This window comes from Cnephaeus nilssonii, assembly GCF_951640355.1.
Source record: "Cnephaeus nilssonii genome assembly, chromosome: 7".
NCBI lineage: Eukaryota > Metazoa > Chordata > Mammalia > Chiroptera > Vespertilionidae > Cnephaeus > Cnephaeus nilssonii.
The window spans coordinates 8,500,885-8,527,302 of record NC_137078.1 but is presented as its reverse complement, the minus strand read 5'-3'; the positions used below and the strand labels follow the sequence as shown (position 1 = coordinate 8,527,302).

The 26,418-nt window shown below is 40.3% G+C and overlaps 1 protein-coding gene across 3 annotated transcripts in view; it reads left to right on the top strand.

Moving 5' to 3' along the window:
* Positions 1-26,418, top strand: part of EXOC2 (exocyst complex component 2) — a 246,309-nt gene that overhangs the window by 92,365 nt on the left and 127,526 nt on the right. For all 3 annotated transcript variants that reach the window (XM_079776018.1, XM_079776019.1, XM_079776020.1), the window contains 3 exons: positions 5,284-5,397; positions 9,376-9,500; positions 25,456-25,536. In XM_079776018.1, the coding sequence (XP_079632144.1) occupies positions 5,284-5,397; positions 9,376-9,500; positions 25,456-25,536 (320 nt within the window). The remainder of the gene's footprint in view (positions 1-5,283; positions 5,398-9,375; positions 9,501-25,455; positions 25,537-26,418) is intronic.

Genomic DNA, 26,418 nt, shown 5'->3' with positions numbered 1-26,418 from the left:
AGGCTTCTGAAAGGCCTGGTGCCGGAGCAGACAGGCACCCAGCTCCCCCACTTTTGATGGTCTGCGGCCACTGAGGGGGGCTACCCTGCTGTTGAGAGGCGCCTCTCAATGGCCGGCCCCTGAGGGGGGCTGCCGCGGACACCTGGCTACCCTGCTGTTGAGAGGCGCAGCTGGGTGTCTGCGGCAGGCCCCCTCAGCAGCCGCGGATCTGCGCCTCTCAACAGCAGGGTAGCCCCCCTCAGTGGCAGCGGATCCGTGCCTCTCAATGGCCGAATAGGCCACCCCGAGTCCCGCCCCCCAGCCTCCCGCCACCCAATCGTGGGCGTAGCGGAGTGATGGTAATTTACATGTTACTCTATTATTAGATAGGATGTTTAAAAATGCTTTAAAAATGCCTATATATATATATATATATACATATATATATATATATATATATATATATGTATAAGAAGGTTTTAAAATGTTTAAATTAACTTTCCTTGAAACTTATAATGTGATTCCTCACTGCCCTGAAGCATGTGTACCTCATTGATAAGGATTTGAACTTCAGTAAACAACTCAGAGTGACTTGTCAAGATAACCACTTGAGTGAGTGATGTACTCTCCCTAGATTACCACATGTAGCCCCTCTCCCTGTTTGAGATAAACGTGTGCATTGACATAATTCATTGATAGCCACCTGGACTGCTGAAAATAGGGTTCAGGCTTTAAAATGGGGTCCAGACCAGCCAACGTGGTCGCCTGTCAAGACAGCCACAAAGGCACGTCCTTTTGCCAGTCTGGCAAGCAACGCCGCTCCATGCTCCTCTTCCTGCCAGACAACAGAAGAATGGCTAGCAACTCCCTATTGAGACGTGACTGAGCTCTTGGGTAAGGAACACCGGCCGCCTGCATCTGGACCGGACTAGTCCAGCTGCCGGACCCCGGAGAACAGCACCACCGGGAATCCCCAATAAGCCTGTACCCGCAGCACCAGGAATTGTGTGAGTAATAGAGCGCTGTGTGATTTGCAATTGCATATGTTTCATGTGGTGTAATTCCTCCAGCAGTTAGTTAATTTATTTTGCGTACGCTTAAAATTTAAATTAAAGCTTCTGGTCCTTCTGGTCCTAAGCCTGCCCCTTGGCCCTGCTTGTATAGAGTAACCTCTTCACTAGCAACTACTTGAATGTCCTATACCTGCACGATTTAAGTTTATCTCAAGGGACACCTTAGATAAACACCCCAGGTCCTTTCCCGGGATATACTTGGGACATTTTTATAGTCTCTATGTTATTTATTTCTGTTGTAATCTTTATTATTTTCTTCCTTCTAGTTACTCTGGGCTTTCCTTCTTTTTTTCTTTCTAGTTCTTTAAGTTGTAGAGTTAAATAGTTTATTACTGATTTTTCCTGTTTTGTGAAATATGATGCCTGTAGTGCTATGAACTTACCTCTGAGGACTGCTTTTGCTGTGTCCCAGACATTTGGGGTGGCTGCGTATTCATTTTCATTTGTTTCCAGGAACTTTTTTATTTCTTTCTTGATCTTTTTGGTAACCCATTCATCCTATCTAATAAAAGAGTAATATGCAAATTGACCATCACTCCAACTCACAAGATGGCTGCCCCCATGTGGACACAAGATGGCCACCACAAGATGGCCAGCAGAGGAGGGCAGTTGGGAGGGACCAGGCCTGCAATGGAGGGCAGTGGTGGGTGATCAGGCCAGCAGGGGAGGACAGTTGTGGGGGGGGACCCAGGCCTGCAGGGCAGAGCAGTTGGGGGGGACCAGGCCTGCAGGGGAGGGCAGTTAGGGGCAAACAAGCTGGCAGGGGAGCAGTTAGGCATCAATCAGGCTGTCAGGGGAGTGGTTATGGGGTGATCAGGCTGGCAAGCAGAAGCGGTTAGGGGCAATCAGGAAGGCAGGCAGGCAAGCAGTAGAGAGCGAGCAGTCCTGGATTGTGAGAGGGATGTCCGACTGCCTGTTTAGGCCCGATCCTACATTCATTCCAATGGATACTTTGAAAACAAATAAATAAATAACCCCCTCCCCCCAAACAACAACAAACCAACAAGGAGACACTGGGCTATAAAATAATGTGTCCTGTTCATACTCTGTGAATTGGCTTCCTCAGGGTATGGGGATGAGGAACACATTTCAATTCAAATAATAAAGTACCAACAAACATGGTATGTGCAGGAAAATATAATGCCTTTGAAGTTGCTCAAACTTAAGGTTTGAGGATGAGAGTGGCAGATATGAGTCCTGAGAGATAAGCAGGTTTGGATCATGGAGAGACTTTACTACAGAACTTGGACTTTATCCTGCACAGATGAAGGGATAGGGATATAGTTAGGACTGCTAGCTAATAAGCCCTCATTGGGCAAGGTCTGCCCATGTTACTGTTGCTCTCAGACACAACTATCTGACCTCTAACACGGAGTCTGACTTATAGTGATATTTAATTAGTATTTGAACTAATAAATAAATGAATTGATATGGAAGTTGACATAAAAAATATAGGGAAGAGCCCTGGCCAGTGTTGCTCAGTTGGTTGGAGCGTCTTCCCATACATCAAAAGGTGGCAGGTTCAATTCCTGGTCAGGGCACATACTTAGGTTGTGGGTCCCATCCCTGGTTCAGGTGCATAGGGGAGGCAATGGATTGATGTTTCTCTCACATTGTGTCTTCCTCTCTAGAATCAATAAAAAAGTCCCTCAGGTGAGGATTAAAAAAAAAATTGTAGGGAGGAAAGTGAGCTGCATTATCATAAGCTTTTCTTAAAATTATTTCAGATGTGGACCTGGTATGCCTTAAAACAGCTTTTATATATGTCTTTAAGAAATTTTTAACAAACTGATTTAATGTTATTAAATTTCATTGTGTCCTTGTGTCCAGATTTTTATTTTTACCCATTGATTAAGGACTGATTTCATATTTGGGTAGATTTTTTTTGTTTTTATTTGTTTGTTTTAAGCTTTCACAATTTTTGTTAAATCCTAATCTAACTGAACAATATCTGATTTTATAGATATCATCCTATGGTGAACATGTTTAAATAAATGAAAGCAAATCAGACATCTAAGTCATTATTTTCTGCAGACTAAGCAATAAGATAACTACTAAGTGTACCCATTAATAATAGTGGATTTTATAATCAAAGAAAACACTATAATTTCAAGAGAAACTTGAAATTAAAAAGTTGAAATTAATAATCAAAAGTGCTTTATTCAAAGTAATGTCCATCACTAGCTACACATTTCCCCATCTTTCAGGTAATTTGTAGATACAGTCCCAATAGACTGTATTTTGAAAGTGGGCTTCCAACCACTGCATAATCTAGTTTTGAGGCAAAACATTTTCTTGTTTTGAGGCAAACCATTCATAGACCCAATTTTCCACTTCTTCATATGTTTTGAAGTGCTGCTCAGAAAGTACGTGTGCCATCGTTTGGAAGAAGTGATAATGTGAAGGAGCAAGGTCTGGTGAATACAGCGGGTGGGTTAATACTTCCCAGGCAAGATCTTTTAACGTGTCTTTAACTGGTTTTGAAGTGTGTGATGGTGCATCATCATGAAGCAAAAATTATTTTACCGTGTCTTCTGGCATATTCTGGTGGTTTCACGATCAAAGCGTGGTTCAAATTGATAATGTGTTGTCAGTAGCGATCAGTATTAATGGTTTCACCTGGTTTTAGAAGCTCATAATACACCACACCTTCCTGATCCCACCAAACGCAGAGCATTGTCTTCTTTCCGAAGCAGTTTGGCTTTGCAGTCGATGTTGATGGTTGACCTGGATCAACCCATGATTTTGTGCGTTTGGGATTCTCAAAATAAATCCACTTTTCATCGCCAGTCACAATTCGATGCAAAAAAGACTTTCTTTCGTGCCGTTGAAGCAACATTTTACTGATGACTTTTCGGTTTTCCATTTGTCTTTCGCTCAGTTGATGTGGCACCCACTTTCCTTCCTTTGAAATCTTTCCCATTGCTTGTAAATGATCGGAAATTATTTGCTGAGCAACATTTAATCTTTCTGCAAGTTGTTTTTGAGTCTGACATGCATCTTCATCCAATAATGCTTGTAATTGTTGGTCTTCATCAATTCTTCATCTTCTTTAACTTTTCCATTGACCTGGACGTCTTTGTCTTTCACATCGTAATCATCACTTTTAAAGCATTTAAACCAGCGTTCACAAGTATCTTGTGGGGACCCGATTGCCCTGCAGATGGCAACCAGCAGTGGAGGGTGGGGCCACTGCCTCGCTCCCAGGCGCTGAGGGAGCCAGGCAGTGGGCTCGGTCACCATCGATTGCCCTGCTGATAGCGACCAGTGGCTGCAGCAGGGGGGGACAGGGCTGCCGCCCGGCTCCCAGATGCTAAGGGAGCTGGTTGGGTGGCCCGGCCTCAACCTATAGCCCTACACACAGCGACCAGTGGCCGGCAGGCTGTTTGCCCAATTGGGTCCAGGCCCTGGGCTGGGACGGGGAACTGGGGGTGGGTGGCATTGACCAACCTCCTGTGGCACTCGGGTGGGGGACTGCAACCTCTCGCCAGCTACCTGGGGGCAGGGGTGATGGGGACGGAGGTGCAGTGAGAATGTGGGGTGTCCACTGAGCTCGCTCTCACTCCCCCGATACCCTCCCTTGAGACACCAGGGCTCACATGCCAGGGAAGCCCCCATGCTCAGGTGCCGGGTGCCACGAGGAGCCTGCTCCGCATTGGCCCGGCCTCCTCTGCGTGAGCTGGGTCCAGCTGCCAGGACCACATGGGCCAGTTGGGCTCTCTGTGGATTTGTGCAGGAGCTGGTCTGTGAGGCCAGCTGGGAGAGAGTGGACTGTCTGCCCGGCTTCTGTGCAGTGCCACTGGGTGGCCCAGAGGCCCATGCTGCACCCAGGGCCGCGGTGTCTGGCTGCGCTCACTGCATCTCCATGTGGGGTCTCAGGCACTGAGTGGGGCGGGTGGGGGCCCGGGCTCCCAGGTGTTGCTCAGGGCCCAGAGGTCAGCTGGGACCTGCCCTTTCACGCCAGATGCTCGTGCTTCAATCGCCATCCAGGCCTAGGGACTGCACCTGTGCACGAATTTCATGCACCGGGCCTCTAGTTGATATATAAGAAATCAGCTGAGGTGTAGGAAATTTATTTGTATACACATAAAAACATAGGCTTCATTATGTAGATGCATAATTTTAATCGTTTGTATTCATGTTTGTTATACTAGGTACTCCTGGACATCTGTTACATCTTTGTAAGTAATAGAACTTGAACTATATTGTAAACTTTTTTTTTCCGCAACAGAAGTAAATTTCCCCAGAAGGAACTGGAAATGCTGTTTCCTGGAATGAGTGCTGATTTTACAAGTGAGAATTTTTCAGCTGCCTGGTATCTGATAGAGAACCACTCAACCACCAGGTTAGTGATGTGGAACTGTTGATTGTGAGTTGTTCACTCAGATGCAGTGAAGAGGATTATTCAGTGATGTGGGTTTTTAGGTATATTCTCTCAGTGTCCTTTAACTTTGGGTGAGCTTGTGGACCTCTCAGGGTACCTATTTCCTTATTTATAAAATGTGGTTATTAATTAGAGGGTCCTTATTTCTTACTATCATGTTGTTTCCATCAGTTTCATTATTTGTGCAACCCATGAAAACTTCGTGGAGTCTCAGCTATGTAATGAAACTGATGTGTCTGAATGTGACTTGTCCCAACTGAAATAACAAAAATTTCAAGTCCTGGTGTAAAGTAGGAAACACACCTCCTTCCCAGATCACAGAGCAAAGGAAGATGACTTGTTTTATCATTTTGCAAAGACTTGGTGTAAAATTAGGCAAAAAAATAGACAAGGTCATATGTCTAAATTAAAGTGCTCCTTTTTTTCTGCTAATTACATTTTACCCACTTTCTTTTTAAGATCAGGTTTTTAACTTTTTTTGCAAGACTTTTAAAACAATTATATTTAGTAAAAATGCTTTAACCTTTTGCACTCGGATGTCGAGTGTGACTCGACACGGTTAGCATCGGTAGCAGCTCTTTTTATACTCTTTGAATGTATCAATAATTTGAAATATAAAAAAATCCAAATAAATAAGTTTGTATGAAAAGAAACTCCAGTTTTTTATTCTACTGCCGCGCTTTGTAAAATCTGGGGTATTTAAAAAATTAAATCCCGAGTAGAATAAAGGAATTGAGAAAAAAGCAAGTGAGTGCAAAGGGTTAGTGAATGTTTTATTGCTTAAAATTTATATTCTTGAAAATTCAACTTGTTAAAATATAACTTAGGAGAAATTATTATCTTATTAGGAAGAAAACCATTAGTAGAAAACATGAGGAAAAGTTGGTATATACATAGAATAAATTTGGCCTGATAAATTTTTAAAGCAAATGTCTGAAATCCTTTACTGTAGGAGATGGTTCTGATTTTACATTATGGATGTGCTTTTTATATTGCTACTAGGGGCCCGGTGCATGAAATTCGAGCACTGGGGGTGGGGGGTCCCTCAGCCCAACCTGCCCCCCTCTCACATACTGGGAGCCCTCAGGGGATGTCCTACTGATGGCTTAGGCCCAATCAACACGGGTAGCGGGCCTAAGCCGCAGTCTGGCCTCCCTTTGTGGGAGGCAACCGGGCTGGTCAGGGGAAGGCACCAGCCCCATCACCTCGCTGCTGCAGCCACTGCCAGTCACCACAGCCACCAAGGTGTTTTCATCAACACGACTCCAGTCCCTTCACCAAGAAAAAATGACAACTTTCTTTAGGCATTTTCAAGATGTGTCTTTCATAGGATATGCATTTCTTTCTTTCTTTTTTTTTTTTTTTTTTATCCTCGCCTAAGGATATGTTTCCCTTGACTTTTAGAGAATGTGGAAGAGAAAGGGAAAGACAGAGAGAAACATCAAAGTGAGAGGAACACTTTGATTGGTTGCCTCCTGCATGAGCCCTGATCTGGGCCCAGGCCAGGAAGGAGCCTGCAACCTAGGTACATGCCCTTGATCAGAATCAACCCAGACCCTGCTGTCGGCAGGCCGAGGCTCTATCCACTGAGTCAAACCGGCTAGGGCAGGATATGACATTTCTTATCCCTCCAGCAGCAGACCTTCGTTTTCTCCAGAAGTGTGGTGGAAAAACCCTCGATCACCTTTTTGGATTCTTATTACCCAAGTTACTAAGAATATTACCAGTGGCATACAGGAAGCTTAGTCAATGTGCAGTCAGAAAAGGTGTTTCCTCTATACTTCACACCAATCACGGGCTGTGCCCTGCCCAGGCCTAAAGCCTCTGGCCAAAGCTTTAGGCCTGGGCAGGGGACCTCCAGCTCCCTGTGATCGCAGACACCGCCCATTGGGCAGGGGACCCAAGCTCCCTGCAATCCACCACAGGAGCAGACCCCCTTGCAGGAGCGGACCCCCAGTTCCCTGTGATCCATCGCAGACTCCCTGCTGGTGCCCAAGGCCGGAAAAGCCTCTGGCGGAGGCTTTCCCAGCCTTGGGCTCGGCCGGACCCCAAGCTCCCTGCGATGGATCGCAGGAGCGGACCCCCAGTTCCCTGCGATCCATCGCAGGCTCCCCGCTGGTGCCCAAGGCTGAAAAAGCCTCCAGCAGATGCTTTCCTGGTGGGCGTGGCTTGTGGGTATAGCAAAGGTACGGTCAATTTGCATATTACTCTTTTATTAGGGAGGATAAGTCAGAATTGATCTCTTTTCTGTGTAGAGCTCTCATGGCACTCAATATATTCAAAGTTTTATAGCCAAATTGCTTAGCCCAGATAGAAATAAAACTTCTGAATACTGAGGACTACCTATGTTTTTCTCTGCTTGAGATGTAGAGATAAAATATTGTGGTCTTTTTCATTGTTTAGATTGTGAATTGAAAACCTTCCCCAGTTTTTTCTGTAATTTCACTGCTAATGACAGGATTGGCTGTTGATGGTAAGGAGAACAGTATGCTCAGTTTGTGTCCAGAATACAGAAATAAATATACAACCTGGCTTGTATGGTTCAGTGGTTGAATGTTGACCCATGATCCAAGAGGTCACCAGTTCGATTTCCGGTCAGGGCATGTGCCCAGTTTGTGGGCTCGATCCCCAGTAAGAGGGATTCAGAGGTCATGCAGGAGGCAGCCGATGGATGCTGTACTAGTATCTTTCTCATCAATGTTTCTATCTCTTTATCCATCTCACTTCCTCTCTCTCTCTAAAAAAAGAGAGAAAAAATCAATAAAAGAAGTGAACGTACCGAGAAGATCCTGCTTTAGAGGGCTTCCAACCACTGCATAATCTAGGCTTTAAAATCAGAGAAATGATATTCAGAACTCCTTACCTGGCTTATGTATATATGATATATGACATATGATATATATTGGTCATAAAAATACCTACATGTATATTTCCATCATAAGGATCTTATATATTTGGAATGACCATTTAAGGGTTACTAATCTATTTTCTAGCTGCTATAATTTTGGCATACACATTAAAAATTTTAGCTCTAGGTAAGAATTTGAAAGCCTTTGTTTTCATCTGGTAACATAACAGTCTGTATCTTAATGTAGGCTTTAGTATTTTATACTTAACTAGAGGTCCGGTGCATGAAATTCATGCACTGGAAGGGGGGGTGGTGTCCCTCAGCCTAGCCTGCACCCTCTCCAATGAGATCGGGCCTAAACAGGCAGTCGGACATCCCTCTCACAATCCGGGCCTGCTGGCTCCCAACCACTCACTCACGCGCCTGCCTGCCTGATTGCCCCTAACTGCTTCTGCCTGCCAACCTGATCACCCCCTAACCACTCCCCTGCCAGCCTGATCGCCCCCAACTGCCCTCCCCTGCTGTCCCGATTGCCCCCAACTGCTCTCTCCTGCCGGCCCAATCGCTCCCAACTGCTCTCCCCTGCTGTCCTGGTTTCCCAAACTGCCCTCCCCTTCCAGCCTGGTCCCCCCCAACTGCCCTCCCCTGCAGGCCCGGTCACCCCTAACTGCCCTGCCCTTCCAGCCTGGTCACCTCTCACTGCCCTCCCCTGCAGGCCCGGTCGCCCCCAACTGCCCTCCCCTGCCATCCCAATCGCCCCCAATTGCCCTCCCCTGCTGGTCTGTTCTCCCCCAACTGCCCTCCCTTTCTGGCCTGTTCACCCCCACCTGCCCTCCCCTGCTGGCCATCTTGTGGCAGCCATCTTGTGGCAGCCATCTTGTGATGACATGGGCACAGCCATCTTGTGACCTCACGGGAGCGGCCATCTTGTGACCACATGGGACGGCCATCTTGTGCGAGGGTGTGATGGTCAATTTGCGTATTGCCTCTTTATTATATAGGATGCCTCTTTATTATATAGGATGGATTATCTTATTTCTTTTTTGTTTGTTAGGAGTATCAAACTTTCGGTTTCTTTTATTTCATTTCAGTTTTGAGCAGCTCAAAATGGCAGTTTCCAACCTGAAGAGGCAGGCTAACAAGAAGAGTGAGGGCAGCCTGGCCTGTGTGAAAGGGGGTCTTAGTACTTTCTTTGAAGCCCAGGATGCTCTTGCAGGTAAGGTGACCCTGAGAGCCATCTGCTGTGGCTTCCACAGCAGAAACCTGACACTGTGTTTGCAGAGTGTTTACAGGGTGTGACATTCAGTCTGTGTTTATAAAAGTAGAGATATAAAATGTGCCATAAATATTTGTTGCAGACTAGTCTGGAATCTCTTTGAAGGCTTGATACTTTAAATATTTGTTTCTGAGGCTTTTGTAGACCCATGGTACATATGTGAAATAGGAGACCACTTTGCCTCTCCACAATGCCCAGTCTCCAGGGTTGATAAGAAATTAAATCCCAGTGGGTTAAATTCTAGAATTTTAAAAATCCCTAGCCATCAATATCTTACATATGTGACTAATTCTGTAAATGTGACTCATTGTGTGTTTGGTTTCAAAAAGACTGATAGTAACGTAATCCTTTTTAGCCATCACCTCACCAGTACCATACACAATATTTAACTGTTCACCATGCATGTCCTCATCTGTATATGTAAGGGAAACTGTATTAAATAGAAATAACATAGTTTTAGACATTTCAGGGAAAGATATTGGGTAGGTTTTCCCCCCTGAAACTCTCTTTAATAGAAATCAACTTATTGTTTATCTAGTGAAAAGTAAAATATATTAATAAAAGTTAGCCCAGTTCTTTTAAAAAACAAAGACCCCTATAACTTGATATCTACATATAGCTAAGTACTGACTTGAGAAGAAGGCCACACCTTCTTCCATTCAGAAAGACTAAATTTTAAAATTAATTTGTATTCTTAAAGTACAGACATCCTTTTATTATTTTTAAAGCCCCTTCTTCCTGGGCCAAACATGCATAGTTGACTTCTGACAAGTGAAATGTGCATCTGGTACAGATCTTTCCTTGCAGGTCTAAGTGAGGTTTTTGATGGGATAAAATGCAAATGCCCAGGATAGAACAGAGAAGTTAGGTAGGCTTCTTTAATAAATATTCTGTGCCCCCTATTTTTTAAAATATATTTTTATGAAATCACAGAGGAATGGAGAGGGAGAGAGATAGAAACATCAATGATGAGAGAGAATCATTGATCGGCTGCCTCCTGCATGCCTTCTATTGGGGACCGAGCCCACAACCCAAGCATGAGCCCTGATTGGAATCCAACTTTGAGCTCCTGGTTCATAGGTCTACACTCAACCACTGAGCCACACCAGCCGGGTTGTGCCCCTTAGTTTTTGATGAGTGTGTTTTTCTTTCTTTGTGCTTATTGATATTCTAAGTTGTCAATGTTATGTCCACAATAGAAACATGAGCATATATGAACAGTTTAGTGTTATCAAGTAGAATTAAGTTATTAGTATCTATACAAATGATAATTTGCCATATATGATTAGCCATTCTCATAGATTATTATATTATAATTATTTCACTTAGCAAAAGTATGTTTGACTTTTCTGTCTACTCGTTTTAAAAAAATACATATTTGTATATACATATATACTTGTATGTCTTTGTTTATGGTTTTACTTCTATAAATGGCCTCAATCTTGGCAGATTTCAAGAAGTTTTATTTTGTGCATTAAATTTATGTAGTCTCATTTATTAGACATTTGCCCTAGAAGTATATTGGTAACTTCAAAGTTTAATAAAGAGCCATGGCCTGGTTGCTCACTTGGTTGGAGCATTGTCCTATGCACCAAAAGGTGCAAGTTCGATTCCTGGTCATGTCACATGTCCAAGTTGCGGGTTAAATCCTCATTTGGGGCGCATACAGGAGGCGACTTACTGATTTTTCTTTCCCACGTCAATGTTTTTCTCTCTCTTCCCTCCTCACTCTCTTCCTTTCTGTCTCTCTCTAAAAATCCTTAAAGACATATACTCCGGTGAGAATTATAAAGCAAAAAAAAAGTTTAACAAAGATAATGGTGACCAACTACTAATAAGCAACTGACTATTCCATATAGAAAATGATTTTAATAGTAAATTTGAAAATTTTAAACACATATATCTAGCTTTTATATTTCTGTGATGTAAATGAAATGCATATTATAAAAAACAGTAAATAATAAGCAAGAACTATTGTAATTCCATTGTAGAGATAATCATGCTAATATGTTGATGTATTTCCTTTTGGTTTTTTTCCCCTTAGCTTAGATGAGTACATATTACAAAATTAGAAATATATATAAAGTTGTACATGTTAGAAATCTTTATTCTTTAGGTTGGTTCTCTGGATATTTTAATGTACTATAACATTTGATTTATTAGTAACTCATTAGAAAAATTTTTGACTATTGTCTTAGGTGGAATTGATCTATAATTTTTAAAAAAATGCTAATTATTGGTCAGGCTTTGGTTTTATTGTTATACAGAATCATGTGAATCTATGTGTACACGTATATACTTTGAAATGTGTTATATAGATTAGGAATTATGTGTTGGAAATTTGAAAGAGCTAATACATTGAAAGAGCTAATAAATTGCTCGGGTAATTTATTTTACTTTTTATTATGATAAATTTCAAACATGCTTAACGTGGAGAAGATAGTCATCCCCATCTACCTGCGGGGGCCTGAATGCGGCGGGGGCCAGACATGGCGGGGATCTCCCTTTTCCACTTCCCGCGTGGAAAGAGAGATGAATGAACCGGTTCTAAATGGAGGCGGCCAGGGATTGAGAAATGTTAGAAATAAAGAAAAGACGCAGAAATAGATTCATAAAGCTGGGAGCTGGGTGGATCTTTCTGTGCCTTGCTGAGGCCACAGAACAGATCCAGACTGCAAAGCTGGTGCTTTATTTATAATCAGGGACAAACAAGGTAATCTACAATGTTGTTTTAAGTTTCACTTGTTTTGGCAGCACTTGCTGCCCCTCCCACAGCCCACTAGCTACCCAGGAAAGATCTAGGGAGCAATCACAAGATCAAACTTAATTATGCTTAGAGGACTGAGCCCTCCAAGCTGGGACTTGTTTACGACTTTGCCAGCGGGTCAGTCCGAGGCTTAACCCTATAACCACTTCCTACATCTCACCCTTTCTTTTAAATTTAAGCTACTAATAATGGACGTAAAATTTGAACATCAAGAACCAATTTCTGACTATTAAAACATTAACAAAACAATGCCAATGCAAAACCCAATAACAAAACAATGCAAATGAAAAACCCAGTCATGGCTATAAAACAATGCCAATGCAACACAACAATAAAGCCAATGCAACACAACAATAAAGAAATCAAACTACAGTAACATTTTCCTACAAAATGAAAGTTTATTTTGCTGATTTCCTCAAGAGTCCTCAGACTTGGCTGTGCAAGAGTTTGCAGAAGACTGGCAGCTAACCAATGCTAGCATGATTGAGGCAGTAGCTTCCACTTCCTGCTTTTCTGCCATCTGCTGGGCCTTAGTTGTTAACTTCTTCAGCTGACCCCATGTTGGCACCTCAGTCCCTTGCATAGCTTTTAGTTTTCTTCTTCCTCCGCTTTGCTGTCATCAGGGCAGCTCTCAGTCCTTTTGAGTGAAGGGACACAGGAGCTTCTCTGGGTCTATTGTGGTGACGGACGTAACGCTCTGGCACCCAAATTGGCTGCATTGCTCCTTCAGGAAAGATATAAAACACAACCTCTTCCCCACATTATTACTGAATCTGATAAAACTCTTGTCTGGTTTGTGCTTCCTTCCATTTAGCTGACTCGGTGGAGGCTATTGTACAGGAGGCCTGATGCCTTTCGACTGCTGTACAGCCTCTGTATCACAATTCAAAAAAAAATTTAAAGTATAAAAAGCATGACTGAGCCTCTCTTGAGGTGACACATAACATCTGTCTCCTCCTTTTTGTTTTAATAAATGATTTTAAGAGTACGATTGGCTCTTTCTACAATTGAGTAACATCTATTTTGTCAATTTGATTAGGTTTAAGTCCTCGGGGATTTACCCCCAAAAGTTGGCACAGAGAGGTGGATAACACACTGAGGACATTGCTTCCAATAAAACATGGACATTGTCCTTCTCTAATAACATTTTAAAGGCTGAAAATTAAATGAAAAGTTTCCTCTGAATTAGTGTGCCCTATAGTAGCTGTTTTAATAATTTTTGCCATACTTACCACATAAGCACTATTACTATAGGTTGATGGGCTCTGTAGCAAAATCTGTTAAGGCATAAATAAGAGCTTGTATTTCTACTGAAATATAAAAAGTTTGAAGGATATTTGCTCCCCTGCTGTAGTAGATCTAGCCTTTCCAGAACTGGATCTATCTGTAAAAATGGTTAATGCCTGAGGTATAATATTTCTTTTAATGTGGGAGTTAATACCATTCCCTGTGTTAGAAATAAAGCAAGACCCCAAGTCAGGGTCCTGGTAAAAACACAAAACATCAAACATTTTGACTTCTATGCAGAAGGGTGTGCACACATGGTCTGTAAGCGTGCACACCGACCTTCCTTGCCCTTGTTCTTGGTCAGCCTGCAGCAATGCACAGGTGCTGACTGCTAGCATAGCAAGGCATCTTCACTATTTTTATTTCTGGACTATTTCTCCTCTGTTCTTGTGGGCCACTACTTATTCTGTGGCTGGAACAGTTCTATCAGGTCCTCCCTGGGATCCATTGTTGCAGGAATCCACATGGGTTTTGGAGTTTTCTGGAAATATAAACATATTCTCGACCAAAGGCTAATAAAAAACTCTTTTCTATAAATTAGACTTGGGATCCTTTTGATTTTTGTCCAAATGATTTTCCTTTTGCTTATTTTGACACCATAAGATTTTTCATGGGTGCCTTATCAGCATTATAAATGAAAAATAATTTTTAAAGTAAAATTTTAAAGCAATTAAGGCTTGATGTAATTTACTTACAGGATATTTCTTAAAGGATATTATTCTACTATCCTTCTTTTTTGATTTAATTATTATGTGACTTTTGTAAAAAAAATTTTAATGCAGTCTTGATGACTTTTATTTTTAATTTTTGCACAAGAATATGACTGCTTTGGATTCATTGGGTGTAAGCAATTTTGCCATAAAATGAACTACCAATAGAAATTTTGGTTAATACTTTAGGAACAGCTTTTTGTACAATTAGGTTTTCTTGAATATTCACTTATTTCATTTTAGCCAATTTAAATTAATCTGAAAACTTGACTATTTTACTGTCAAATTTAATACTCTAACAACAATCTTAGTTTACCCTGTAAATATTAATGGAAAGGATTATTTGTATCCTTGAGAAAGCCCTGAGCATTCCTGGTGTTAGGCTGGATTTAGATATAGGGCAGCTGCCATTGGCCAACTCTCTGTTGCCTGGGTCCCAATCCAAGCTGGGCCAAGTCTCTTTCTGTTATCTGGGTCCAGATCTGATCTGGGCCAAGTCTCTGTATGTTGCCTGGGTCCCGATCTGAGCTGGGCATGGGAAGCACGAAGCAGCCATGGGGCAGGAGACCTCCCTCAGAAGGGGCAAGTGTTCAAGCCCCTGTAATATTGGGGGGGTGAGGATCTGTGCCCCACCTCTGTTGACCCCCAAGTTCTCTCCTGATGGCCCCTCTGCGACTGTGACTGTCTTAGGTTGTTCCTTCCCTGATGAATCTTACCCATCTCTGGCTAACCAGCCATCCTCCGGGGCCAAGCAGGGTGATGTGAGGTTTAGTTCTGTCTCCTTGGTAGCCTATGCCCCTATGGCCTCCATGCCCAGCACCTGCCTTGGGATCCCCTCACCTGCTGGCGGGGCCCCAGCATTGATCACATATCTTGGGGAACCTGGGTTTCTTCTCCAGGGAGGGCCCAGCTCATGCCATTGGGTGAGAGACAGATTCATGGTACCAGCCATGAGGTTTCAACCTCAGCATGAACTGAAAACTCAGGCAACAGCTGTGGGCAATTGGATTGTGAGAAGAGCGTCCCTCTTATCAAAAGGGCAAGAAGGGCCAATATAGAATGCTCAAGTGCCTTCCCAGGGGGCCTTCCACACAGTGGAAGGGATTAAATCCTTTCATGTCCTTTAAAATTGCTGCCAAATATTCAAAGAATTAGTTTGTAAGTTTGTTTGGGATAAATGTACAATATGCTGTTGTAAAATATCAAAAATTATAAGGAAATTATAGAATAATATCATGTAAGGATATTCTTTGCTCTAGGCCATGCAATTCAATTTCAAACTGGCTGTCAATTTCTTTTTGTATAGACAAGGTCTTAACCAGTTAAAGTCCCCTAATAATTTCTAAAAGTCATTTAAAGTTTTAAGACAATCTTTTCTTATCTCCACCTTCGGAGGCCTAATGCATTGGTTATCAATTACAATCTCTATGATATTTGAAGGAAACCTCTCTTTATTTCCTTCCAAAATAATTTTCAGGCTACAGAAAGTTTCATTTAAAAATCTTTGCCACATGAAACAATTTATCTTAAGGTTTTGGTGACCACTAGTATGGATTAGATTTAATATTTTAATAACAACCTCAGTTTATCCTGTAATACCAGTGAAAGAGATTTCAAAATTTTAAAATTTCTCCTTTTTTATTAAAATTATATTTTTAAAGTATCCTCTTAAGCTTATTTGCATATACAGAAGGATCATGGGAAGGCTTCAGTAATTTTCATAGAAGACTTATTTAAATTGATTATAAAGACATTGGCTTATTTAAGGGAAGGGGGTTGGCCTTTGTTATTTCAAGATGGCAGGCAGCAAGCCATATGGCCAGAAGGAGGCACAATGGCCTCTGTCTCACAAGCTGCAAATGTTGCCCCACCTCTAGCTTAATTAAGAATGCTTGCTACCATGTCAGGCAGTAAATAGTGGCTTCTAATCTGTTCTTAAATTTTACTTCAATTCAATTATTTAAAATTTGGCTTTTTATGTAACTTAATTTATATGAGACCTTGATTATATTTTTAAAAATCTAATTTATAAAGTGACTTAAGTAGGTATCTTTAATTAAAAAATCAAAGAAACTTATTCAGTAAAACTTATAGGTCTGATACTTTATTGGTCTGATCTAAAAGCATAAACAGTGTCCCACCTCCACCCCATTCAAAATGGAGGCTGCTTGGTGCTTGTCTTTCTTGAAATTCTACTGCTGTTGAAAATTTTAGCTATATTTAAGAAATATATTGTTTTTGCCCTTTTTACAGGTGAAAACCTTCATAGCATTTAATATATATGTATATAAGTAAAATATATTAATTAATTTTTATTTGATAAAGCTTTCCATGCGATTTCAAGGATCAATCGGTTTAATTAAAAATATATTTCTTTTAAGAGAGAAACAGACTTTTGAAACATTTTGGGGCCCGTGAAATGTCTAAAAGCTACTCTCAAAACCTTGAAATACACTTGGAAAGATCAAATATATACATTTATATATTTATATATATGATTTAAAGATTATATACTTAAATTATCTTAAATAATATCAATTACATTTAATCTGGATCACAGAATTAATCTTCACTTTTAAATCAGACCAAACAAGTAACATTTTTTGAATTCCAAATTATTTAAGAGAAAACACATTTTATTTTCTCAAAAACACATTATACTTTAGATATTTAATTAATTTCTCCCAATTCAATTTGAACCTTAAACTTTCAGAGCTTGCAAGTCAAATATTAGCAGTTCTTAGATTAATAACACCTTTATATTTTTAAGAATAAATTTTAAAATCTAATAATTAACTTTAAATCATGTTTTTTCTGCCCTGGGAAACTGAGAAGCAAACATGTAGGTATTAAAAAATGACTACTGGTGGAAAGCTGATTTTAAAGGAGCCACCTTTTCAGGAAAATCCTTTTGGCCTAGCCACTTGACCTTTTCTGGGAAGGTCAGTTAGTAAAAGGTGTAGCCATTTAAATGAAAATTAACATTCTTTTAAGATGGCTGCTGGCGGGAACCAGCCTACCTGCATGCTAGGGGAAGGGCATGTCCACCCCTCCCTAACTAAAAAGGGGTGTAGCTTTAAAACCTTTTAGTGGAGAGAAAAGAGACCTTAAACTTTCAGAGCTTAAAATCTTAGGTAGCAAATTAAATACTTAGCATTCCTCAAATAATTAATACTTTTACATTTTTAAGGATACATTTCAAATAAAATATAAGGCATATTCAATTAATAGATTAACTTATATCATCTAGACTTCATACTAGGCATACTTAGATCAACATTTCAGTATTATAAATTTTAATATATCTAGATAATTTGAACTTAAAAGTTTTAAATTTCCAGCCAATAGGCCTGGCACAGCTGCTAAATTTTTAAAAGAATTTTCCTGCTGGGGAAGTCAAGAAACAAACCCATAGGAATTCACATGTAAACTTGCTTTCTACTTCCTCATGGTTACTGGGTGGGAAATTTCAAAAGAGCTACTTTAGATGCCTTGGGAAACTAGCCTGTATTTCTTTCCCTGGTTCATCTCCGCCATTTTTAAGGCCAAAACAGTCTCGGGTTTTTATTCTGTACACGGTAAAAGGTCAAGCCCAGCCCAAAACTATGCTCACTCATTATTAAACTGGCCTTTTCCCGTTACATGTGCACAGAAATCCCAGATGCATTTATGAATTTGTAAAAGCTTTAAGTCATCTGCTGGAAAAAAAATTGAAGATGAGGCGAAGAAGTGGCTTTCTTGGGGAGTGACGTCCATATTGGATCACCACATGTCTCCCTTCCCCCACCCCCTTGTTTCTTAGGGGGAAGAATCAGTAATGGTCTGGCATTTACTGTTTTTATTTTATTTATTTTTTCATTTTTTATTTTTTAAGGAAAGAAAAAGATTTTTTAAGATAAAGAATTATTGGCAGTTGCTGAGAAATTCCTTTAATCCTTTTCTACTTGGTTACAAGTAGTTTACACATGGAGGCAGAGGAGGTGCGGATGGTATTCTGAGAGACTTGCACCCTTCCACTGCAGGCTGTAAGGCCATGGCTGTACCCCACTTAGACATTCTTAAACTCTCCTGTGCTGAATCAAGGCCATCACCAATTAAAATAGGAATTTTCTCTGGACTTTTTGCTATTGGTCAGACAACTGCTTTCTAACCTTTTCCCAGGTTTCATCAACAAAACTTAAGAAAGAAATCAAGAATTTGACTACACTTAACAGAGCATAGTTTAAAGCATTTTTTAGGATTACCTACGTTTTACACCCAGCTAATTCATATCAATTCACAACAATACACTCCCCGTATCTTACACTTTCTTAAATCTGTGGCGCACGCAATTCTTGGGAGCGATCCCTTGACTCTTACCTCTTGTTGCCTCTTTCATGGCCCACGTTGGTCGCCTAATGAGGGGGCCTGAATGCGGCGGGGGCCAGACATGGCGGGGATCTCCCATTTTTGCATCCCGCGCAGAAAGAGAGATGAACGAACCGGTTCTAAATGGAGGCGGCCAGGGATTGAGAAATATTAGAAATAAAGAAAACAAGTCGCAGAAATAGATTCATAAAGCTAAGAGCTGGGTGGATCTTTCTGTGCTTTGCTGAGGCCACAGAACAGATCCAGACTGCAAAGCTGGTGCTTTATTTATAATCAGGGACAAACAAGGTAATCTACAATGTTGTTGTAAGTTTCACTTATTTTGGCAGCACTTGCTGCCCCTCCCACAGCCCACTAGCTACCCAGGAAAGATCTAGGGAGCAGTCACAAGATCAAGCTTAATTATGCTGAGAGGACTGAGCCCTCCAAGCTGGGACTTGTTTGCGACTTTGCCAGCAGGTCAGTCCGAGGCTTAACCCTATAACCGCTTCCTACATCTACCTATCATCTATATTTAACCCTTTGCACTCGCTTGCTTTTTTCTCGATTTTTTATTCTACTTGGGATTTAATTTTTTAAATACCCCAGATTTTATAAAGCGCGGCAGTAGAATAAAAAACTGGAGTTTCTTTTCATACAAACTTATTTATTTGGATTTTTTTATATTTCAAATTATTGATACATTCAAAGAGTATAAAAAGAGCTGCTACCGATGCTAACCGTGTCGAGTCACACTCGACATCCGAGTGCAAAAGGTTAACAGTTATTAATATTTTTCCATCCTTGTTTCATCAGTGTTTTTTACGGTGGTTTGGTTTGTGTTTTTCTGATCCCATGCAGTGAATCTCAAACAGCATGACAATTCTGTCTTATATACTTTAGTATGAGTCCCACTCTCCTCAGGGACATTTACCTACAAAACCACAATGCCATTATCATAGCTAACAAAAGTTTTAATAATTCTTTAATATCATCTAATTCCCAGTTCATATTAAAATTTCCCCAATTACCCTCCAACTTTTTTGTTTTTAAATTGGTTTGGCCAAATGAAGATCCAAATAAGGTCCAGGTATTTCATGTTTTTTTAAGTTTCTTAAGCCTCTTTTAAATTAAAACAATCCCCTCACCTTTATTACACTGTCCCTTTTTTTTCCCCTGCCAATGATTTATTGAAGAAGCAAGGTTATTTGTCCTGTAGGATATCACATAGTCTGGATTTGACTGATTACTTTCCAATGGTGTCATTTAACTTATTTTAGTCTATTCTATAGTTTGAACTTACCTATTTGGACATTAGTAAGATTCACTTTCAACATTTTTTACCACATGTGGTAGTTAGCGTGTGGTTCCTGCGTGATCACATCAGGAGGCCATTAGTGTCTACTTGTTCCTACTGTAGGCACTATGATGGACCATTGAGTTCAAGTGAGGTGAGCACTGCCAGATATATGTATATATCCATTTATTTTTAATTTCTACTTTCCCTATGTTTTATTTGTTTTTGTTTGGGTTCTCCCAAAATTCTCTCTTTCATCAAGATTTTCATGTTTTTTAGCATTGTATTATAATTTTTCAATTATTTAAAATTTATGTTCTAGGCCCTTCTCATTATCAACTCAGTTTATTTGTGTGTTCTTACTTTATTTACATTGGTTCTTAGTGATGCCATTTTTGTGTTTTCAGAATTTGAAATGTGAATTTTCCTTTTTAATCTAATTGTAGTAGACTTTTCTTTTTTAAATTTAGTTTTAGTTTTACAATATTACGAAAACAAATGTGTTTCTTAATATATGTCAATTTTCTGTTACTGTGCCAAAGATAGAAATGGGTGGGGTGGGGCATGTTCTCTTCACAGCACTCTGATATATTATTAATGCCCAATTTAATTACATTACTTAAATCTAAGTTATAATAAACCTGGCAGACAGATCTCCCTCTTCAATTTTAAAAAAAATATATTTTTATTGATTTCAGAAAGGAAGGGAGAGGGAGAGGAAGAGAGAGAGAGAAACATCAGTGATGAGAGAGAATCATTGATTGGCTGCTCCTGCACACCCCACACTGGGGATCGAGCCTGCAACCTGGGCATGTGCCCTGACCGGGAATTGTACCGTGACATCCTGGTTCATAGGTTGACGCTCAACCACTGAGCCATGCCGGCCAGGCTGGTCTTTATCTTTAAATTTTTATGCTGGGGTCAGTTTTTTTCCCTTGTGTTTATTTTAATTAGAACTTGACAAGAAGTGTGTCTGGCATAACTAATCTGCCCATGTTAATCTCAGTGTGTTTATTATAGGTTTTCCTTTACTATATCCTACAAAAATATTTCTAGTATCATATATTTCACTTTTCCCATGGCTGTCTCTGCTATTCTCTCCCAATCCCTTGAAGTCTTGATGAGCCAGAGTTTCTTACTAGCTACTGCTCACAGCAGTCCTCCCAGGTTATGCTGATGTTCATGGAGCTTCTCCCAACATTAAAGGCCTTCTGTACTTCCTCAATGGCCTCTGATTGTCACCTTTATTTCGGTAACCATTTTTCTAACTGCCCCTTAAACTTGTCACCTGTTTTTTAGTAGTAAGTCCAGAATTAGCACTGTTCTTTTTGAGGACAACTATGGGCCCAAACTGTATGAACTATTTTTATGATACACTAAAGAGTACCAGAATAAAGGACCAAAGCAGAGTAACTAAACACATGTTACTTAGCACATGATTGGTTTGCCCTTCCTTATTACTTTTATTACTGCTACTCCAGGTGGTGTGAGCCATATTGATTTTTTGGCACATTAAGTTGTTAGTATCTATTAATGTATGAAGGCAAGTATCCTATATAATAAAAGGCTAATATGCAAATAGACCAAATGGCAGAACGACCGGTCGCTATGATGCGCACTGACCACCAAGGGGCAGACGCTCAACGCAGGAGCTGCCCCCTGGTTGTCAGTATGCTCCCACAGGGGGAGCCCTGCTCAACTAGAAGCTTGGCTCACGGCTGGCGAGCGCAGTGGCGGTGGCAGGAGCCTCTCCCGCCTCGGTGGCAGCACTAAGGATATCCAATTGATGGCTTAGGTCCGCTCCTGGGGTGGGGGGAGCGGGCCTAAGCTGTCAGTTGGATATCCCCCGAGGGCTCCCAGACTGTGAGAGGGCATAGGCCAGGCTGAGGGATACCCCCACCCCGAGTGCACGAATTTTGTGCACCGGGCCTCTAGTGGTTATATAAGACCCAATTATCTGAGAATCCTTTAGTCTTCTATGTAATAGGTGCAATTATATTATTATTTGTTTTTTTCCAATATAACTGAGGAAGGAAAGGATTCACAGATTACTTAAACAATTTAAATAGAATTTATATATGTTTAGCCACTCATACCAATTTAGTAGAATAAGAAGTAGAAACTAAATGTTTGAAAAGCTCTTCACAAATTTAAATTATTAATACATCTTACCCTAATCGTTCCTAGACTTTTCTTTTAGTAAATATTATGCTCAGAGGTTGGCACATAGGTCAAATTAGGCCAGGCTTTCTTTGTACAGGCCCAGGAGCTAAACATGGCTATGTTTTTCAAGGGTTTTTTGTTTTTTTTTTAAAAAAAAAAACAATGGGAGGAGAAGAAGACTTTATAGAGGCCCATTGTGGCCCACAAAGACTAAAATATTTACTCTCTGGTTCTTTGTAGAAATAGTTTGTCAATCTCGGACCTACCTAGTTTGAATATTTTCATGTCACACAGGCTAGTAGTAACATAGTAGTTAGAGTATATACACCACAGTGTACCTGACACTGAACCCTTAGGGACATTGCCACACATGCCATTTCTTAGTGTCTCATTTAATAATGGCATTATATAAATGCATGGACACATATGATAACGTTGATTGAATTTTGCCTATCTAATGTCTACATTTTACTAGAAAGTTAAAATAATTTTAGTGAATCAATTGGCAGTCTTTCTATAACTCTGATTTTTTTAAATAGAACTTTTATATGCATACTTTTTTTGTTTCCCAACTATAAATTTATGGCATTAAATTGCTTCAAGTTTCAATAGATTAAAAACAAAACAAACCTCTGATCATGTACCATGTTGCTTATTGAGTTATACTATTTAAAAATGTTTTTAGAGAAAGTAAAAGATCAAGTGAACCAAACATTGGTTATTTGGTTTAATTTTCTGGAAAATAGGATAGCCTTTATCAGGTCCCTGTGTTTCTCAGTCCTCGTGCTTGGCTGACAGCTTGACAATGGCTCTGCTGTGGTGGAGTTGGTTGTCAGGAAGCTGCTTTGTCACCAGAGAGGGGCTGTACACTGAGCTGGGGGGTGGAGGGAAGCCAGGCTCACCTTGTCTTGACCTGCTGATCAGTGATGTGTTTTGTTAGGAACAGAAAATGTTGGCTGCATGATTTCCTTTAATACTAATTTTGATGTAGAAAGTAGGGTTACTATAAGGTGTCATGTCTCATTGCCATGGACAAACCCCATGCAGTCCGTGCTTAGTGACATGCAAGAAGTGCCAACTGGCTGGTCAGAAAATTATAGCAACATTTAAATAAATAGTGTGAGTAGATTTGCTTGTATCGAACATGGAAGTATTTCTAGTTTCACTTTATAATATTTGGACATTTTTATCTCCTAAAGTTTTTAAAAGAAAAACACTTTTTTTTTTCTTAGACTTTTTCCCCCTAGAAATCTGCCACCCATGACTGGCAGGGTTGAGGCAGAACCAGTAAGTTCCTTTAGGAAAGAGTTGGAGAATAGCGGACATACGAGTGATGTTACTAGTAAGTTCAGTGACTTGCATTTGAGTTTTTGCTAGAGCAAATTATGCGAAAGAATAAAATTCTAGGTGTTTTAGCAGCTATTATTTTTGAGAGAGGTCGTTTTATTTGCAACTGAATTCAGTTCCCAACTGACATAATCAGTCTATTATTTTCATTTTAAAGATGTGAAAATAGAGACTTAGTTGATGCTGTTCAGATAGTTGAATTTTTTTTGTTCTGGGATCAGACCGCTTGAGTTCAAATTTTACGATTGGCTTTGAGACTTCAGCCAAGTTATTTATTTTCACTGAGCCATCTGTGAAATAGAAGTAATAGTACAACATGCATCATTGGCCTCTTACAAGAGCAGTATGCATTAGAAATATCATAGGGCTTAACTTATGATCATGGCTAAATTAATGTGTGGCTTGCTATTTTTTTTATTATGTCACAATTTTGAATTTGAAATTATATTTGGTCATTTTGTTTTGAAAATTTCCTAAGTGCTTCACCTAAACTTGATATGCTCTGTTTGAAACCTCCCCTTTTCAATAGGTTATACCAGTGGTCGGCATACTGCGGCTCGCGAGCCACATGCAGCTCTTTGGCCCCTTGAGTGTGGCTCTTCCACAAAATACCACGGCCTGGGCGAGTCTATTTTGAAGAAGTGGTGTTATAAGAGGTTTAATTTTAAAAAATTTGGCTCTCAAAAGAAATTTCAGTCGTTGTACTGTTGATATTTGGCTCTGTTGACTAATGAGTTTGCCGACCACTGGGCTATACAGTTTTAAAATATAAGTGATTTCCTGATAATCTTTATACGAATTATGTGTACATATATGAATATTGGCAAAATACTCCAATGTAATTTCTACATCCACAAATTGATGTTTTGGTAGATGTCACTAGATATTTCTTTGGAACTTCCAGTGAAATAATTATAGTATGAACTAGAGGCCCAGTGCATGATTGAATCATGCACGTGTAGGGTCCCCTACATGCTTTCGCTTTTCGCGGTGGAGCTGGGTGCCTGTCCACTGGTGCACCAGGCACCCAGCTCCCCCACTTTTGATGGTCCGCGGCCACTGAGGGGGGCTACCCTGCTGTTGAAAGGCGCAGGGGGCGGGAGTCCCGCCCCCTGCGCCTCTCAATGGCCGGCCACTGAGGGGGGCTGCCACGGACACCTGGCTACCCTGCCGTTGAGAGGTGCAGCTGGGTGTCCGCGGCAGGCCCCCTCAGCGGCTGCGGATCTGGCCGTTGAGAGGCACAGGGGGTGCCTCTCAACAGCAGGGTAGCCCCCCTCAGTGGCAGCGGATCCGTGCCTCTCAATGGCCGGATAGGCCACCCCGAGTCCCGCCCCCCAGCCTCCCGCCGCCCAATCGTGGGTGTAGCGGAGTGATGGTAATTTACATGTTACTTTATTATTAGATAGGATAGTACATGAATAATATATATTTGGCCATGTTATGTCCCAAGACTGAAATTAAATATTTTTAGCTTGATATAATTCAAATAGTAGTATTTCTAATTTGCAGGGTTTTTTTTTTTTTTTGCATTTTATTTATGAGAAATCATAATTTGAAAACAAGCCAGTATACTTCTAATTACATAAAATTTGCCATAAAAGAGACCACTATAAAAATAGCATGCAGATAATAAACTGAGAAATAAGTATAACTTTCCTATGACCAAACATCAAAGATATTATTTACTTAAGTCTTACTTTTCTTTTGTAATTAAACTGTTGTTACCGCTCAACATTCAGGATCACATGATTATGTGTGTATAATGTACTATTTCAATAGCATGAAACTATAAATAATTTAAACTGGTGTCTCTTGGTTACTCTGCTGAATTTATGCAGAGTTTTTGCACATTTGTGCTTATTTCCATCAGTGAAAATAGTGTGACCATTTTGAAAAGCTGTTTAAAAATGTCATTTCAATGTAATGTATTCCCATCCATTTAAATAGCCTAAATTTTAACTAGACATTTTGTTGTAGCCATCCATCAAAAACTGGAAGCGGATGGAACGGAAAAAGTAGAAGGATCCATGACGCAAAAACTGGAGAATGTTCTAAACAGTAAGTTTTGTTCTACTACCCAAAACTATTTATGGACTTTATAACAAGCTTTAATATAGTTCTTGGATTTGGTTTCACAGAACAAGGCAATAAGTTTCATTTTAGTATTTATTTCTAAATAATCATGATTTAATGAACATAAAGGGGAATAAAAACATTGAAAATGAATATCCTGGGGTTTTGTTTTTTTTTGCATTTTACTTATGAGAAATTATAATTTGAAGACAAGCCAATATACTTCTTAATAAGTAAAATTTGCCACCATAAAAGAGATGACTATAAAAATAGCATCTTGAATTAAAGACAGAAAAGCACTGACTCAGTAGCCAGGATTTTTTTTTAAAATATATTTTATTGATTTTTTACAGAGAGGAAGGGAGAGGGATAGAAAGCTAGAAACATCGATGAGAGAGAAACATCGACCAGCTGCCTCCTGCACACCCCCCACCGGGGATGTGCCCGCAACCAAGGTACATGCCCCTGCCCGGAATCGTACCCGGGACCCTTCAGTCCGCAGGCCGACGCTCCATCCACTGAGCCAAACCGGTTTTGGCATTAGCCAGGATTTTTATTGATCAAAAACCTGAAAAAACACCTTCAAGTATCTACCAGTGTTAATACAAATAATACCAGCTACTAGAATTATAGATGCTTATGTGTCATTTATTTATACTTGACCTTTTTCCAAAACAAATTTAAGGCAACTGCATAATTAAGAGTGTATCTAACTCTGAGACATTTTGTATAAACTATAAGCCAGGAAAAACTGACACATGCAGAATTTGGAGATCTATCCACCTCCCTTTATATCTTTTTTTCTGATATACTAGCTCCCAGGTACTTACAATACTGATTTGGAAGAAACTCATCAGATGAATCAAT